The 18,974-nt window shown below is 42.3% G+C and overlaps 1 protein-coding gene across 19 annotated transcripts in view; it reads right to left on the reverse strand.

Annotated features, from left to right (window-relative positions):
* Positions 1 to 18,842, reverse strand: part of RPL37A (ribosomal protein L37a) — a 132,603-nt gene extending 113,761 nt beyond the window's left edge. For 18 of the 19 annotated variants that reach the window (XM_032754564.2, XM_058438456.1, XM_058438446.1 and 15 more), the window contains exons 1-3: positions 18,757 to 18,842; positions 18,232 to 18,360; positions 17,599 to 17,681 (exon numbers count right to left, since the gene is read on the reverse strand). In XM_032754564.2, the coding sequence (XP_032610455.1) occupies positions 17,599 to 17,681; positions 18,232 to 18,360; positions 18,757 to 18,759 (215 nt within the window). In that variant the 5' untranslated portion in view covers positions 18,760 to 18,842. Of the gene's footprint in view, positions 1 to 16,161; positions 16,289 to 17,598; positions 17,682 to 18,231; positions 18,361 to 18,756 lie in introns of those variants that run through there. The other variant, XM_032754573.2, reaches the window with a different exon arrangement.
* Between the last annotated feature and the right edge of the window lie 132 nt (positions 18,843 to 18,974).

Consider the following 18,974-nt stretch of genomic DNA (forward strand, 5'->3'; position numbering starts at 1 on the left):
GATACATTATCATTGAAGTTTTGCTTTTATATCTGGTAATTTTTAATATAATCAACAAAATAAAACACTAAATTCAACTTTTCTAATGAGCAGATCATAGAAAATATACCTAAGTTCATCTTCATTATGTATTTATGGGTGGTTTGTCCCAGAAGACCTATACTTATTAACTCCTTTTGGTCTTTTTTTAAAAGCTTGGTCGTATTATGTTAATTTAAAAAGAACTTGGTATTTACTAAACCATAATTTTACACAGGCTCGTATCCATTTTATATATGCCCTCAAATGGATCTTCCAAACCTTACATTTAATTCTTGTCAGGCTATTTTCCTTCCTCTGGCTATGTTCTATCACCCCCTAGTGTTATATATGATGCTTACAGCCAATACATGTTGACAAATTTCTCTGCTTTGTTGAAGGAATGAGTATCCGCAGATAAGTACTTTCTTGGTTTACAGGTTAGGTTCCCCAAAAATGTATGAAAATGAAGTAAGTTCCAAGGCTAAAGTGCACTATGTAAATCTTCAAAAACTAGAGGACCTATTGACTATACTGTGACACCTAGGTTAGTACACAAAACAGTGAATATGGTGATATACATGCAACAGTAACTATTGTATTTCCCTCTTGACATTGTTATGAATAGCCAGGCATGGTGGCTCATGCCTGTAATCCCAGCACTTTGGAAGGCTGAGGCAGGAGGATTGCTTAAGTTCAGGAGTTTGAGACCAGCTTGGGAAATATAGTGAGACTTCGTCTCTACTAAAAATAAAAAAATTAGCCAGGCATGGTGGTGCATGCCTGTAGTCCCAGTTACTCAGAAAGCCAAGGCAGGAGGATCACTTGAGACCAGGAGTTTGAGGCTGCAGTAAGCCGTGATCGTGACACTGCACTCCAGCCTAGGCAACAGAGCAAAACCCTGTCTCAAAAACAAAAGAGACATTTTTAGGAATACATCAATGTTTAATGCCAATTCAGGAAACAAAATGGAACAGGCAGGCTTCAGGAACAGAAAACAAATCACAAAGGTGTTGGTTCTTGTACAGTGTGAAAAGTCAATTTTTTTAAAAAAAGATTAGCATTGGACAGGCGTGGTGGCTCATGCCTGTAATACCAGCACTTTGGGAGGCCGAGGTAGGTGGATCACTTGAGGTCAGGAGTTCAAGACCAGCCTGACCAACATGATGAAACCTCATCTCTACTAAAAATACAAAAAAAAAAAAAAAATTAGCTGGGTATGGTGGTGCATGCCTGTAATATCCTGTAATTGAGAGGCTGAGACAGGAGAATCACTTGAACCCGGGAGGCAAAGATTATAGCGAGCCGAGATCACACCATTGCACTCCAGTCTGGGCGACAGAGCAAGACTCCATCTCAAAAAAAAATAAAAAGATGGTTAGCATCTATTACTGCTACCTCTTGAGTACTGAAACATTTCTTAACATTTTAAGTTTTGCTTGATAGAGATTTCTATTATTTAGAAATTAACAAATTCACGTTTTCCAGCTTATGATGATTCCAACTTGCTGGGTCGTCTTGTTCATTGCCATTGTTTTTTTTGTTTGTTTGTTTGTTTTTTCCAGATAGGATCTGGCTCTGTCGCCCAGGCTGGAGTGCAGTGGTGTGATCTTGGCTCAGCTCACTCCAACCTTTGCCTCACGGGCTCAAGCCATCCTCCCACCTCAGCCTCCCAAGTAGGTGGGACCACAGGCGCATGCCAGCACACCTGGTTCATTTTTCTATTTTTTGTACAGACAGGGTTTCGCCATGTTGCCAAGCTCAAGCAATCTGCCCACCTCTGCCTCTCAAAGTGCTGGGATTACAGGTGTGAGCTACCATAGCCAGCTCCTTGATTTTCTCTAGTCAGTGTTTCTCTAAGTTCTTCAATTAATTGTTCAATTTGCACCTCAAGAATATTTTCAGAGCCATTGCCACCTACTTATCTAGTGTTTCATATCTTTATCAATGCCCCAGAATTGCTGAAAAATCATGCACACGTTTTCCATGTTTAACAATACGTATGTCCTTCTTTGTCTCTAGCAATGCTTTTTTGCCTTTAAGTCCACATTGTCAGATATTAACACAGCTTTCATTTCATGGATTATTATTTCTTAAATGCCTGTTATATCTTTTTCCATCCTTTTACTTTCACTCTTTTGGTATCTTTATAACTTTGGTGAGTCTGTTTCCTTATATTTTATTTTTATATCTGATTCCTTGTGCTTTAGGTTTTTCTTTAATCCTTATACTTTGGGTATGTAATCCAATTTGACTGTATCTTTTAGTTGACACACTTAGTCTATTTGTATGCAAAGTTATTACTGGCACATTTATATATATAATATGTATATATGTGTGTATATATACATGTGTACACAGGTATATGTTATATACAATATGTCATATTGTAATACATACGTAATATGTACTATATTATATATATTACAAGTGTATAAATGTATTTAGATATAAATATATATAAATGTGCCAATAATATATATATGTGTGTGTGGGTATATATACATGTGTGCACAGGTATGTTTAAATCCACCTTACTAGGTACTACTTGTCTTACAAATTCTTTTTCTCTCTCCTCTGTTTTTCAATTCTATTTCCATTGTATTGTTAGTTATATATTACTTTCTATTCTTTTCATGATTAGCAGAGATTGCAACATATACTAACTTTGTAGTTTGACGTCTTCCAGAACAATGCAAGAACCTTCTAATATTTTAACACTATTTACCCTTTCCCAATTTATATGCTGCTGTAATACATTTTCGTATCACTCCCCAAAGTTGTTGCTGCTACTATTCATGTGGTCTAAATTCACTTGTATTTACTGACAGTTCCCATTTGTTGACTGCCACTCCTTCCTTCAAGTCTCATCCATGGATTATTTGCCTTCTGTGTGATGTGTGGGTGTGCTAGTGATCAATTCTGTCAGTATTTTATTGGTGGTGGTGGCAGAGGAAACTGTCTTTGTTTCACCTTCATATTCTGATGATATAATTGCTGAGTACAGAACTTGAAGCACTTTCAAAGTATAACTCTATTGTCTTCTGACTCTACGGTTGTTAAGAAGTTAACTGTTAGTGTTACACCTTTTTTGTTACTAGCTGCTTTTATTATGCTCTTTTTGTCTTTGGTATTCAATAATACTATGACATTCTTAGGTGTAACTTTTAAATTTTTATTTTGTGTAAGTTTACAGGGATACTTTAATCTGTGGCTTGGTATCTTTCAATGGTTTTGGGGGAAAAAAGCCATTATCATCTCTCCTTTCTCTGTGGGACTCCAATTATATACTATAACTGAGGCCAGGCATGGTGGCTCACACCTGTAATCCCAGCACTTTGGGAGGCTGAGGAGGATTGCTTTAGGCCAGGAATTTGAAACCAGCCTGGGCAATATAGCAAGAAACCAGCCCAGGCAACATGGCAAGATCCAATCTCTACTACTACTACTAATAATAACAATAAGCCGGGCGTAACACACACCTGTTGGCCTAGCTACTCGGGGGGCTGAGGCCAGAAGACCACTTGAGCCCAGGAGTCCCAGGCTGCAGTGAGCTATGATTGTGTCACTGCACTCTTGCCTGGGCAACAGAGGAGACTGTCTCTAAAAGGAAAAGAACTCTTAACTAGCTCCTATGTCTCGTACACGTATTTGTTCCTTTTTTGGTGCTTCTTTCTGGATATTTTCTTATGACAGGGCAAGGTATCTGAAGCACAGAGCTGAAATTGGATGGTAAAGGTGATATGAGTATCTGGAGAGACCACCTTTTCCGCCTGCTGGTTCAGCAGTAGAATGAGCTCAAAGTGATCAGAGAACTGACTCAAGATTTCAATTTAAATGGAACCAAGGTTGAATTCCCTGAGAGAAACATTACTTCCTTAGGAACCAGGACCTCCAAAGTCACCAAACTCAAAAGCAGGTCAAAAGCAAGGGAAATAAAAATGTTTTCAGTGGGTTAACTGGCAGAATTTTCAATGTAGTAAGTTCCACCTCCATCACTTGATTTCTTGACCTATCCATTCTGGCTATGGAAGAGATAGCACTATATACTGATAGATTTAAGGTATAAACTACATCTTGTAGGACAGTACCTTAACCTCTATATGGTATGGGATATCACACTGATGGATAAGGCATTCTGCAAGCCCATGAATGGTAATACTGGCAAATATACTGTAGGCAAGAAAGACAACTCCATACCCATAATACATGTCTATCCCTGGGATGACAAACTGCTGCCTTTTGCACAGTGGGAGACATCTAATATACACTTACGGAATAGTGTCACATTAGCTGCTCAGCATAGGCCTCTTTTGTTGCAGTTCTATTCACATATCTATGCTTGAAACATCCTTGTGTTCAACCTTGAAGAAGTATCCAGCCTTCCATTCTTGTTCCTCCCAATCTCTGGCCAGCTGGTACGAACCCATTAGCCATTTCAAGGTGATGTGAGTATCTAGAGACACCACCCTTTTCTGCCTGCTCATCAATCAATATAAGTCTCTACTTGAGACCATCTCTTCTTGCATGCAAAGGGGATACTATCTTAAGTTCTGCCCACTGGGAGGCCTTCCCTTTACCACTGTCTTCCCTCTACCTCTGTCCGCTTGCAGCTGATGCCAGTACAGGATGTAGTTCTATCCATGATGCACTTTTCCCTCTTCCATTAGCTGACATAACAAACTCCCCAAGAAGACAACTGATTACAGGAGAAACAGTGAGGCAGTAAGAGAATACACCTAAATATATTCCATGGGAATCTAAGAGTCCATCGGAATCTAAGCTTCATGCTTAAACAGCATACTTGTATTTTCTGGATATTCTCTGGTCCAATTTTGTATAAACCATTTCCATTTTGGAATGGAATGCTGTTGCACACATCTAATTTTATAATTTTATATATCAGATAACATCAACTTTATAATAAACAGATTCAGTTGCAAAGAAACGTGATGTTCCACGCTCAGGTATTAGTAGCAAACCAGACCTAATTTTTAAATAGATAACAGATGTCAGCAGGTCATTAATTTCAAATCCCTAGTGCACTACGATTTTTCTTTTGCGGCATCATAGGACATCTCTGTCTGCCACTAACACCTCGAATCTACTTAGATTTGCTAGGTCATACAGACCAAGTGCCAGAACAACTTGGGACTACAACTTGGATCTGCTGCCAAGTCTGTTCTTTCTCCAGGCTCTACTGAAAATTCTGACAGACTCCACTCAAGTCTTACAGGTTACTCAGTAAATGGGACAGAGAAGCACACTTGATGTGACTTATTTTGCAACCATCCCCCTCAATCCAAAGGGACTCAATAAAGATTATGTCTCTTGGTTGGGAGTAGTCTAAAGTGCAGCAACTTGTCCAGCACTTTAGGTAGGAAATCCCCAAGATAACCTAAACACCATATTCATATCATACTGGGTATATCATTCTCAACACTTCCTGATCTCCTTAGGTCCACTTGTTATGTCATCAGTATAATGGATCAGTATCTTCCCTAAGACACCAAAATGATCAAGATCTTTCTGGATTATAATAGTATATGAGGCCGGGCACAGTGGCTCATGCCTGTAATCCCAGCACTTTGGGAGGCTGAGGCAGGCAGATCACCTGAGGTCAGGAGTTTGAGACCAGCCTGGTCCACATGGTGAAACCCTGTCTCTACTAAAAATACAAAAAAATTAGTCGGGCATGGTGGTGCATGCCTGTAATCCTAGCTACTCATGAAGCTGAGGCAAGAGAATTGCTTGAACCCAGGAGGCAGAGGTTGCAGAGCCGAGATCGCACCATTGCACTCCAGCCTGGGCAACAGAGTGAAACTCTATTTCAAAAACACAAAAAGGAATTAATACTGGGAATTAAAAAAAAACATTTGTTGGCCAGGTGCGGTGGCTCACGCTTGTAATCTCGGCATTTTGGGAGGCCGAGGCGGGCGGATCATGAGGTCAGGAGATCGAGACCACGGTGAAACCCTGTCTCTACTAAAAATACAAAAAAAATCAGCTGGGCGTGGTGGCGGGCGCCTGTAGTCCCAGCTACTCAGGAGGCTGAGGCAGGAGAATGGCGTGAACCCAGGAGACGGAGCTTGCAGTGAGCCGAGATCGCGCCACTGCACTCCAGCCTGGGTGACAGAGCCAGACTCCGTCTCAAAAAAAAAAAAACAAAAACACACACACATTTGTTTACCAATTCATTTAAAAATAACAATAACACCATTACACGTTAACATCAATAACATATATGAGTTGTATATGAGTATATGAGTTGACAGACCTGAAGTAAAACAGTGAAAGTATACTGCTGTCCCTGCAAGTGAAGATAAACTAGTTTTGACTACTTTGCAGATAGGGATGAAAGGAAAAAATACATTTGTTAGGTTAATAGCAGCAGTATGTCATGGCCAGGAGATATGTTGATTTCCTCCAATATAGATTTATACCCAGAATCATAGCTGAGGTTAGTTACGATCATAAGATCATTATTCATGAAAATTTCAGATGTTTGGATAAGCCATTTATATGTGATTCACCCAAGGATTCCTTTTGTTTTACTGTGTGTAGGAGAGGCAACCCTAGAGGTTTGCACTTGATTTTCCAACCCTAATAGCCCTCCCTCCATGGGCCATGGGTCAAATAAAGGAGTTTCACTATTCTGGAAATAGGGTAAAAAACAAAGGATGGAGCCACCATTCCACATTACCCACTGTGAGATATTCAATCCAAGACATCTGACCTCCAAAAGCTCCTACTCTGACCACAGTGAGTGGTCTCAGGTTCTCATAGGGAAGAGTTGGGGGGACTTTGCCCTCCAACTTGTATACTTGTGGCTCTGTTGTAGTGTTCTTCCATGAGTTGAGGGACAAAATCCAAGGGGCATTACCTTATAATTAGATGGTTTATAAAAGAGTAAGCAGTATAAATACAACCTAAATGGTAATTCAAGCTTGATGTGAAGAACATTTGCCCTCCTAAAATTATGGATAATCTCTAATTTCCTATTAGAGATTTATCTCTCATTTCCTATTAGAGATTTATCTCTCCTCTGTCATCTGTAGTCTTGGTGGGACTGCCAACTAAGGTGCCAAGGGACAGAAGTATGGCCCCCAACTAGGCCACTGGACTCTTCTGTTCAGGTTTTTGACTCTTGAATAGTGTCAACACATAAAATAGACCAGAAGCTCAGCTCCCTACTGGGGATTCTTCTTTCACTCCTCCCTTTGATATCTGTGAGAACGTCCTATTTTCTTCCCCTTATAAACCTGATCCTTTAGGTTTTTTCAATCCTGTGAAGCACTCTATTACCCTCCAATAAATACTTTTTCTGCTTTAGTTACCTGCAGTCAGTCTTTATTGCGTGCAACCAAACACTCTGGCTAGGACAGGAATTAGGGCAGTGTCATGATCCTGGCAGCAGGAGTCATGCACTTTTCCCAAAGCTTAATGCTCTGCCTTAGTTTAACTCAGCTGCTGTGTCATTTGATCCAAATTCTCTAAAGATAATTGATTGGTTCCATTTACTCTATCAGTTGTCCATCCCGGGTCCAATCAACTAAGCATATTGAGAATGTTCAGTTATGAGAAACAGAGTACCAAAGGCTGTAGATGACAGTAGTTATTTTTATTTTTTTTAAGACAGAGTCTCACTCCGTCGCCCAGGCTGCAGTGTAGTGAACCGATCTCAGCTCACTGAAACCTCCACCTCCTGAGTTCAAGTGATTCTCCTGCCTCAGCCTCCTGAGTAGCTGGGATTACAGGCGCGTGCCACCATGCCTGGGTAACTATTGTATTTTTTCAGTAGAGACAGGATTTCACCATGTTGGTCAGGCTGGTCACAAACTCCTGATCTCACATGACCCGCCTGCCTCGGCCTCTCAAAGTGCTGGAATTACAGGCATGAGCCACCACACCCGGCTTATTGTATTTTTTTTTTTTAGTGGAGACAGGGTTTCACCATGTTGGTCAGGCTGGTCACAAACTCCTGACCTCAGGTGATTTACCCGCCTGGGCCTCCCAAAGTGCTGGGATTACAGGTGTGAGCCACTGCGCCCAGACATGATTATGATGGAATCTCTAATGCATTCTACACGCCCCTCTTTCCTTACATGCAATTCCAAAGATGCCCCCAAGTATCATATGTGGAACCAAAAAAGCATTCATCCCTTCACTAATCAACACAAATTCCGAATTGGCTACCATACCAAGATGCGATACCTTTGTAAGCTGCTTCTCAGAGACTGGTAATGACAATCCTCACAATTCTGCAAAATATGGAGAGCTGATTGGCCCAAGGATAGGCAAAACTTCGTGTATCAAAAGGAGTAGGTAATCTGATCATCAGAAAAGTATCAAGACTAGCTAACAGAAATAGGAAGTATGATGTTACTAAACACTTACCAGGTAACAGGCAAAAGGAAGAGAGACAGTTTACATTCTTGTGACCATAAAATTGAAATGAGCCAAGACAAAAGTTGGAATATGACACGGATGGCTCAACACACCCCTTTCAGTAGTACCAGCAATTGTGCTTCCTCTGAATGCCTAAGACATTATAGTAAAAGTTTTACAAATACTTAAAAATAACTAGGCTGGGGGCAGTGGCTCATGCCTGTAATCTCAGCACTTTAGGAGGCCAAGGTAGGCGTATCACTTGAGCCCAGGAGTTCAAGACCAGCCTGGGCAACCTGGCAAAACCCCATCTCTACAAAAAATACAAAAAAATTAGCCGGGCATGGTGGCACCTGCTTATAGTTTCAGTTACTCAGGAGGCTGAGGTGGGAGTATCACTTGAGCCTAGAAGGCAGAGGTTGCTGTGAGCCCAGATCATGCCGCTGCACTCCAACCTGGGTGAGACCCCATCTAAATTAATCACCAAAAAAGCAAATTGTAATAGGATATGGGGACCACAAAATGGTCACACCTTTTCAGGACATTTAAAATCTCCTTTCTAGTAACTGTCATTTATTAAATCATAAAATAACAGAGGACCCATTTTATCCCAGACCCTATTATGGGGAGTAGATTGCAAAAATGGCCATAATTCTGTATCCACACCCTCTGTAATTTGTAGCTTGTTGCATCAAGAAATAGAGTGTATCTTCGTACTCCTTAAATCTGGATTGGCCTTGAGACTGACTTCTTTGTACTATAATGCCGAACAGGTAATGATGTGTGAGCTTCAATTACCCTGCCACTGCCCTGTGAGCCAACCCAGGCTAGCTGCTGAATGACAGACACATGACCCAGTCACACTTACTGCTCCAAATGCCAGCCAACTATCAGCCAAATACATGAGTGAGGCCATGCTAGACCAATCAGTCCCCCACTGACCTAACAGCTGACCACAGATGCAAGAGCAAGCCAAGCCCAGAATGACCCAGATTATCAGAATGACTTTTAAGTAATATTAATGCTTATTGTTTTCAGTTCTTGAGTTCTGAGGTGGTTTGGATTTAGCAGTAGCTAACACAAGACGACATAAAGAAGTAAACCTAGTCCCTACCCACAAGGACTGCACAATGACAACCTATTGAAGTTGAGAATCTTCAACAGATCAACCTCTGATCTTAATAGAATGCAGAGCCCTAACAGATGGTAGGCTTGACATTTTTCACGTCTCTCTGGTGCCATCCTCCTCTCTTATCTTGATCTCTGCTCCAGGAGGCTGACCTCTATGTACTATGTGAATGGGTTCTTTTGCCTACTGGTTGGGCTTGGTCACTGGAGAACAGTAGCAGATAAGGAGAATGAGGCTGGGATATTCATCCCCTTGGGTCACTCTCTGCATGGCCATATTTCATTGGTTGAATCACTCTAAGGTCACCCTTTCCACAGGGCTTTCCTTAATTTCCAGTAACTACTCACTCTCCTCCCTTTCAGGCCACTCTACTATCTCCTATTTTTCCAACATCCTGCACACACTTTTGTAAATGTCTTTATAAAAACCTTGTATTTTTGTAATTTGAATGTGTCATCTGTTCCCTGCTAGGACACTGACTGACATATTACCCAACCAGGGAAATAGCTGGGGAGTCTGGGAGGAGTTCAGGTATGCCAAAAATAATACCATAAAGAAACTTTAGTTGTTGATATGGTTTGAATCTGTGTCCCCACTCAAATCTGATGTTCAACTGAAATCTCCAGTGTTGGAGGTTGGGCCTGGTGGGACGTAAATGGATCATGGGGACAGTTTCTCATGGTTTAGCACCACCCCACTAGAGCTGTTCTTGTGGGAGTTCTCACAAGATCTGGTTTAGTGTGTAGTACCCCCTCCTACCCACTCCCCCACCCCTACTCTTCCTCCTGCTCTAGGCTCCAGCCATGTGGATTACTGCTCTGGCTTTGCCTACCACGGTAAAAGCTCCCTGAGGCCTCCCCAGCCATGCCTCTTGTGTAGTCCATGGAACTGTAAGCCAATTAAATCTCTTTATAAATTATCCAGTCTCAGGTATTTCTTTATAGCAATTCAAGGATGGACCAATATGGTTGTGTATAAAAGTATTGGCTGGGTGTGGTGGCTCATGCCAGTAATCTCAACACCCTGAGAGGCCACTCACTTTAAGTCAGGAGTTCGAAACCAGCCTGGCCAAGATGGTGAAACCCTGTCTCCATACAAAATTTAGCTGGGCATGGTGCCACATGCTTGTAATCCCAGCTACTCAGGAGGCTGAGGAGGATCACTTGAACCCAGGAGGCAGAGGTTATAACAAGCTGAGATCACACCACTGCACTCCAGCCTGGGCGAGAGCAAGACTCCATCTCAAAAAAAAAAAAAGTGTTACCCTTTTGCTTGCATGCCCCAAACTCCAGCTTACTCTGGTCTAGTGGGTGTAGATAATAAATCATGTAGCTGTAGATCCATGTGGTTGGTCTCCTACTTTTTTCACTGATTATTGCCTGGAAGGAACCATGAGGCACAGAGGTAGAAACTCGCTCTTCTAATGCTCCTGTAAATGGGCCTAAGATGGAAGTGATGTTGGCATCTTGCTGCTTACAGCATTCTCCCAGTCACTGCAGGTCCCAACCTTCTGTATCTGGAAAGACTGGGTGCAGCCAACTCAACGGGAAAGCAGAACAGAGAAGCTACAGGAACCACCTCTCAGCCACCAGGAATTAAACCTGTCCTCAGTTCTTGTGGTTTCCCTTTTTTCAGAATGGCTTTTTCCATCTCCAGTCAATGCCCTCTAAGCAAATGACACCATCCTTTTCCCATAGTGCTTGGAAAAATCCTTTTATGGTTCCTGTGCAAATGCAGCCAACACATCTCATTTCTCTACAGCCTGAAGTAAGTCAGAGACTAAGTAATCAAAAATTACACTAAAATATTTAAGTGAAGCCCCTGAGAAAATAGGGTATTATTTGATCCTTAGCACAAATGTGCTAGAATTTAACCCATGACAAACAGGCCCATACAACAACTTCCCATAGACAATATAAACAGCAAAGGCAGATCCGATGGAAAAGAGGAAAATAAGCCTTCCTCTTACAAGGAATATCCTAAGATTCTAAAGAGATTTGAACCTCAAAAGTGTTTCATATTCTGGGCACGGTGGCTCATGCCAGTAATCTGAGTACTATGGGAGGCTGTGGCAGGTGGATTGCTTGAGCTCAGGAGTCCTGAGACCAGCATGGGTAACATGGTGAAACCCTGTCTCTATGAAAAATACAAAAGGTAGCCAGGCGAGGTGGTGCACACTTGTAGTCCCAGCTACTGGGGAGGATGAGGTGGGAGGACGGCTTGAGCCTGGGAGGCAGAGGTTGCAGTGAGCTCAGACCACACCACTGCACTCTAGCCTGGGTGACAGAGCCAGACCCTAACTCAAAAAATAAAAATAAAAAATAGAACAAATCAGGTGTGTATGCACACACACACACACACACAAAATGACTTCAAAGTATTTTCAAAGATCTTATTGAAGCTCCTTGGGCCAAAAACAGAGTCTTCCTTGGCCTGAACCCTGTCTCTCCCTTTCCCTGACATCATAACTCATGCTTTTGCCATAGGCAGTTTCCCTCCTGATTCCTTCTCCTTTGGCCTGATAGCACCCTCTAACACCCACCCACCACCCCATCTTTGAAAAACAGCATTATGTCCAAAGTGTTACTCGTCTTTCCAAGATCTACGGTTCCTGAACCTGTGAGTGTTCTAGATCCAAATTTAACTAATTTGTTCTGTTTGAGAGGAAAACTATTATATCCATCTTACAGATGAAAAGATTACACGGCACGGTGGCTCATGCCTGTAATCCCAGCACTTTGGGAGGCCGAAGCAGGTGGATCACCTAAGGCCAGGACTTCAAGACCAGACTGGCCAACATGGTGAAACCCCGTCTCTACTAAAAATTAGCTGGGCGTGGTGGCGTACGCCTGTAATTCCAGCTACTCGGGAGGCTGAGGAAGGAGAATCACTTGAACTCAGGAGGCAGAGGTTGCAGTGAGCCAAGATCATGGCACTGCACTCCAGCCTGGCGACAGAGCAAGACTGTCTCAGAAAAAAAAAAAAAAGACTGAATTTCGGGAAGAGGATTAAGTAATTCCTCCAAGGTCACACGCTAGTATAGCAGAACAACCAAATAACTCCTGCTTGACACTAGAATCCACATTTTTTTTTTTTTTTGGTTGAGACGGAGTCTCGCTCTGTCGCCCAGGCTGGAGTGCAGTCTCGGCTCACGCCATTCTCCTGCCTCAGCCTCCACATTCTTAACCATTATGCTGGAGACAGTTCTTGTCCTTTCCAACTGTTGTTTACGTTCCCGAATAAATTTGAGAAATATTTTGCACAGCTCTGGGGTTAAAAAGAAAAATTAGCATTCTGATTGGAATTGGCATGTATATATACATAATTACTTTAGGAGGAAATAACACTTTCACCATAGTTTTCTAACTCAGAGTTTACAATTAAGCTTCAGCATACTGTTTCCCCCCTGCTATAGTGGGACTTGAGGATGGTGATCATGTCCTGTCCATACTGCCGGGAGTGGTCAACAAAGGCTGGTTTAATGAACAGTCTCTACCCTCAACTAAGCCCCTGCTTCATTAAGTGAATCCATAAAAATACCTGTGGGTCTTTGTGTCAACCATACCACCCACTCTCCCGACACTACTCTGCTCTCAAGGGCCCTGACATACAGGGTTGATTGTGGCATGACATTAACTTGACCCTCAACTTATGCTGATGTACCCCAAAGCATATAAACAATGTTTCCATTCCCTGCTGATGAATTCTGACCTGAAGTGCTATCAACAAAACGGCTTTTAGTTTCCCAGAGGAAGACGGCCAACAGTAAAAACGTTGTACAGATTGCTTGGTTCTAGTTGCTTACATTCCCAAGTTGATGTATTATTTCCAATCTTAATTAAACAGATCCTCCCCAAACCCCTTCAGTCCCAGTTCTCCACACCTCACCTGTTGCTGACAAAACAAAGCTCAAGCTTCCCCATGTCTCAACTTCTTACCCAAAAGAAAACTTGGAATTAGACGTACTTCTGTATTGGCTAATCTGTACATTTATCACAGGCACCCGCATAGTTAGGATACAATGAAATGGCCTGGTGAAAAACACAAGCCTAACTTACTTTTTATATCACAAAACAATGTTCAATTAGATGACTTAGAGTCAAAGGCTCAGAAAACCACTGTGAAAACAAGCCAGAGGATGAAGTTGCTTAAATAACAAAATGAAGGTGGGCATCTTTAGGATGGGAAAAGGCAGGTAAGGAATACTGAGCCCATAAAATAGAAGGCAGACTAGTATAGCAGGAAATCAGTTAGGAGCCAGAAACCTAATTTTCAGCCCTACCTACATCACCTGCCTTCCTATCATCTTGGGAAAATCACTATTTCCTTAGGTATAAAAATATTTATCTCAACACTTTCACTGGTCTGGAAACTGTCCCCCGCCCTTTCCTCTGTAACTGTCATAAAAAAGCAATACATGGCTGGGTGAGGTGGCTTACAGAATCCCAGCACTCTGGGAGGCCAAGGCTGACGGTATCAGTTGAGCCTGGGAGTTTGAGACCAACCTGGTCAACATAGCGAAAGCCCATCTCTACTAAAAATACAAAAACTAGCCGGGCTTCATGGCATAAGCCCGTAATCCCAGCTACTTCGGAGGCTGAGGCACAAGAACTGCTTGAAACTGGGAGGTGGAGGCTGCAGTGAGCTGAGATTATGCCATTGCACTTCAGCCTGGGTGACAGACACTGTCTCAGAAAACAAACAAAAAGTAGTACTTCACTGATTACAAAAATTGAAGTCCTCCATGCCTAATCATGTAACACAGCTTTGTAAGACTCCAAATTAGTAATCCAAACACCCATCATATACTCCATTCTACTACCACGAATTATACAGGAAACTGAAGCAGAGACGTTAAGTCACTTAACCCAAGTCACCCAACTACCTAGGCAGTTTGGCTAAGTTGGTGTTCTTAACCACAGCATTACACTATCTAATGCTCATTCAATTCCCTATGCTTACATGAAATCCTGGTCACTCACCTGGAGATCCTATGGAGAGTTCTCCAGGAGATTCACCTGGAGAGCTGTGTCATTCCTATGAAGCCTGAAAATCCTGACTTGTCACTCCTGGTCCTACCCCTACTGACCCACAGTACTTGCTTCACATTACAAAATCAGTAGGAGTACCATTTTGTGACACAAATGAGATCCACAGATGACCAGTTACTCCTATGGATCTAGCAAACGCTTGACCCAGTGAAGTATTCTCCTGGGGTAGCAATGTTTCTGCCAGAGGCAATGCAGGAGGTACAGGTGAAGGGAGACATCCGTACAAAGGCCAGTAATGGGCAAAAAAACAAGTTACAGAAGATAGGGTTTTCACTGTGTCCTAAAGATGAAGTAAATCCACATTCTTATCCAATTAAATTTGCATCCTTAAAGGATTACTGACTCTGGAATAGATAAAAGACATACCAATTAGGAGGACTGAGAAGTCCACACCACAGATGGTTGAGGAGTTAGACTAAATTGGCAGTGAATTAAGTGCATAAAAGTGTCAAAGGCAGGCCTAAAATAACTCGAATTCTCCAAGGCAATTCATTTTTTTGTTACTACAACCATCTGTCAATCTGAAATCAATCCTACGAATCCTTACGTGCAAACTAAAAACTGGAGAATCGCAGACGTTTGCAACATTTAATGTGAAATTATCTTCATACTGTTTCCTGAAAGATGCTGATACAGTGTAGGTCAAATTAAACATCATAGAAGAGGCAGTATATGCATATCCTTTAGTATATCTTTTATCTTCAGAAACTTTTTTTTTGGAGACAGAGTGTTGTCCCGGCTAAATAAAGTGCAGTGGCACGATCCTGGCTAACTGCAACCTCCGCCTCCTAGGTTCAAGTGATTCTTGTGCCTGAGCCTCCCAAGTAGCTGGGATTACAGGCATGTGCCACCATACCAAGCTATCTTTTGTATTTTTCGTCGAGACGGGTTTTTGCTATGTTGGCCACACTGGTCTAAATCTCCTAGCCTCAAAGTAATCCACCTGCCTCAGCCACCCAAAGTGCTGGGATTTCAGGCGTGAGTCACTGCACCCAGCCTAGACACGTTATAAAAGTATTAAATGTAAGGCTGGGCGTGGTGGCTCACGCCTGTAATCCCAGCACTCTGGGAGGCCGAGGCAGGTGGATCACTTGAGGCCAGTTCAAGAACGGCCTGGCCAATGTGGTGAAAACCCCATCTCTACTCAAAATACAAAAATTAGCCAGGTATGGTGGTGCGTGCCTGTAATCTCAGCTACTCAGGAGGCTGAGGCAGGAGAATCGCTTGAACCTAAGCAGTGGAGGTTGCAGTGGGCCAAGATCGGTATACTGCACTCCAGCCTGGGTAACAAACACTCCGCCTCAAAAACAAACAAAAAAAGTTAACTGTAATTTAAAAACTAAAGTTTACAGTTGGCTCCAATGTATCTCAAAGTCAAACTGGCAGGAGCAGACTTATAAAAAGCTAATATACATATCTAACTTGGAAGACTTATATTCTTATGCTGCATTTTACCATCTGACTACTAAAAAAGACACTGATTACAATAATCCATCTTGGCATGCTTTTCCAATACAACAGTATTTACACAATGCAAACATCAGAATGTCTAATAAAGTTAACAAGCCAAGCCAATTTTGTTACATAAATTAACCCATTTATTATAGGCCAGTGATGTCTCAAAGAGTAGAGGAGCGTCTACTGGTCTTTCAACTCCTTCAGTCTTCTGATGGCGGACTTTACCGTGACAGCGGAAGTGGTACTGGAAAGAAAGATTCAGTTTCCAACATAATTAAGCATGTTAACACAGAAAATGGCAAATAAGTAAATCTGCCTCGTTTTTGTGTTAAAGTCTCTTCCCAAATTTTCCTAGAAAGAATTATACTGAGATAGACTGCTCTACCAATACTTTGCTGCAGTCAATCCAAAGATCTAACCAACATTAGATTACTCCTCAGAAATTAGTGGCTTCTAAACTACATGACGGCATCCTTTAAGAGCCATGCCTTCAGGATCTTGCAGAATTAGACATACAATCTTATGCATCTGATTTCTCAACCAGAGTTTGTTGTTTTTTTTTTTTTAAGTAACTCAGTGGTGGACAAGCAAGCTTTAACTCCCCCTACCCCATCCCATGAAAAAGAAAGGGTCTAAGAGGCTGACCTGAACTTATTAAAAGGGAATGGACAGATTACAAGAAATGAATACATTACAAGACGGTACAGTGAGAACAATTAAGGAAATAGAGCGGACACTAAAGTGCCTTTGGGAAAGACAGCTATTGAAATGACTACAAAAGTTTTACCACAAAATTCAGGAACTATACCTGAAAATCACCATCCTATGTGGTGAGTATATAAATGCTAATTCACTGTGCTATCAGAACCAAGAAAGCACTCTAGTTCCCATTTTCCATTCTGCTCTAATAAAAACCCCCACAAGGAATATATATATATTTCAATATTTTCCACTGCTTCCGTTTAAGTTTAAATTGACTGAAACTTTAAAATCCAATTCTTTAATTACACTAGCCATATATGTGCTTAGTGTATTGGACAACACAGCTCTAGACACTAGTTTGTAGTATAGTGTTTGTAGTATCACCCTGTCAGGTGATACTGAGTTGCAGATTCACAAACCTGCAGCAGTCTAATACTGTTCAGAAAGACGAAACTGTGGTGGTCCTGATGGCCTCAAGTTTCCAAATACAGTTTTGAACTAACTGACCCCTTCACCTATTTTTATCAAAACTTGCAGTGCAAATCAACGTTCAGTAGATTCAGCCCCACTAATGGACCTGCACAGTATCATGACAATATTCACAACGATGTGCCCAGTGACTATCAAATTCTAAAGTAGTCTGTGAATTAGATTTCCGACTTCTATTTTGGTAGTTTTGTGTTTACTCTTTCAATAACTGAAAATAAACCACCACGGAAGAATCCTGAAAATACAAAGGCATCCTCATTCTCTCAGTCCTGAGAAAGTGTTAAAACTAGCCCATCCGGCAACAACGTGGAATTTGGGCCTATGTGGTCCACACACTTCCAAATACAATAAGGAAAGACTCACTTGTACGTCCAGGCACCGCCAGCCACTGTCTTCATGCAGGAACCACAGTGCCAGATCCCCACCGCTCGTCTCTTCATTTTGGTCTATAAAAGAGAACCAATTTTCACTATGAACCAAGTAAGTATTTTCTCTTACAAGCATCCAGAAGTCTAAATTTGGATTCACCTTATTGTCAGGGATGTGAAAGCCTCCCTTTCTCCCTCAAAAACAAAACAAGGATTGCTGTAATGCAGTATTTTCGACATAAACGTTCAAAGTTTTACCAAACAAAAATCCCTCGCAGAACAAGTAGAATGGTATTAGATGTACAGACATCTTGGGAGTTGGTGCAGAAACATCAGTAGACAAAACTGATGGAATCATTTCCCACAAAGCAGGTTTGGCTTAGGCTGGGGGCGCTCTGTCAAATGATTATTTTACCCATTAACTTTTAAGTGGTTTTCTTTAAATGAGAAACGTTTCACAAAATCTAAAGTTACCATCAACACTTTTATCTTAAAACTCATAATCAACGGTATGAGTAATTCTAACTGCTCACCAGCACACGGCTTATAAAATACCTTGAAGTCAGGCCTCACTTGGGTAAGAAACCTGCCCTCCCTCTCCCCTCACCAGAGACTTTGCCTTACTTACTTTGCCACAGAAAGAGCAAGTGTACTTGGCGTGCTGGCTAATTTCAATTTTCTTCACCATTTTCCGGAGGGAGGCCCCATAGCGGGTCCCGTATTTACCGACGATCCCGACTTTCTTGGTACGTTTGGCCTGTTTAGAGTGAAGGGAGAAACCAGCGATAGTTAGACCTGGAACCCAGGCAGGCCCCGGAGCCTCCACACCCCGTTCCTCCACCTCAATGACGTGTGACCGACATGTGAATTACATGTGACCTAGTTTTCCCTAAATTCAACCCAACAAAACCAGTGCCCAGAGTTGGCCGCGCGCTCCGAAGGTCCGGCGTTAACCTGGCCGGAGCGCGCCAGGCCCAGCCAAGGCGCCCCCGCCCCTCCGCCTTGGGCAGCTTCCGACAATGGTGTCTCCTGCGAAGGCATGGAGACAGGAGAGAACACGGGGCAGGGCAGGTGAGGAGACGGGTGCGGGAGAAGAAAACAAGCACAGATGCAGGTAGATAGAGATCTAGGCCGCAAAGAGACCCACACTCACCATGCCGCCGCGACCTCGGTCCGAGCCCAGAGAGGAAGAGAAGCGGTGCGCAGGCGCGATATTAGGCGGACGAACGGAAGTGGCTGGTAGAGGCCTAGCTAGGAACTGAGCTCTATGGTTTGGGCGTTTTCCGGCGGCCTCCTGAGAAATGTTTGCGATTGTAAGGCGTCTCCCTGTCTCTCCCTTTCCCTGACATCATAACTCATGCTTTTGCCATA

This window comes from Hylobates moloch, unplaced genomic scaffold (assembly GCF_009828535.3).
Source record: "Hylobates moloch isolate HMO894 unplaced genomic scaffold, HMol_V3 SCAFFOLD_1, whole genome shotgun sequence".
Lineage (NCBI taxonomy): Eukaryota > Metazoa > Chordata > Mammalia > Primates > Hylobatidae > Hylobates > Hylobates moloch.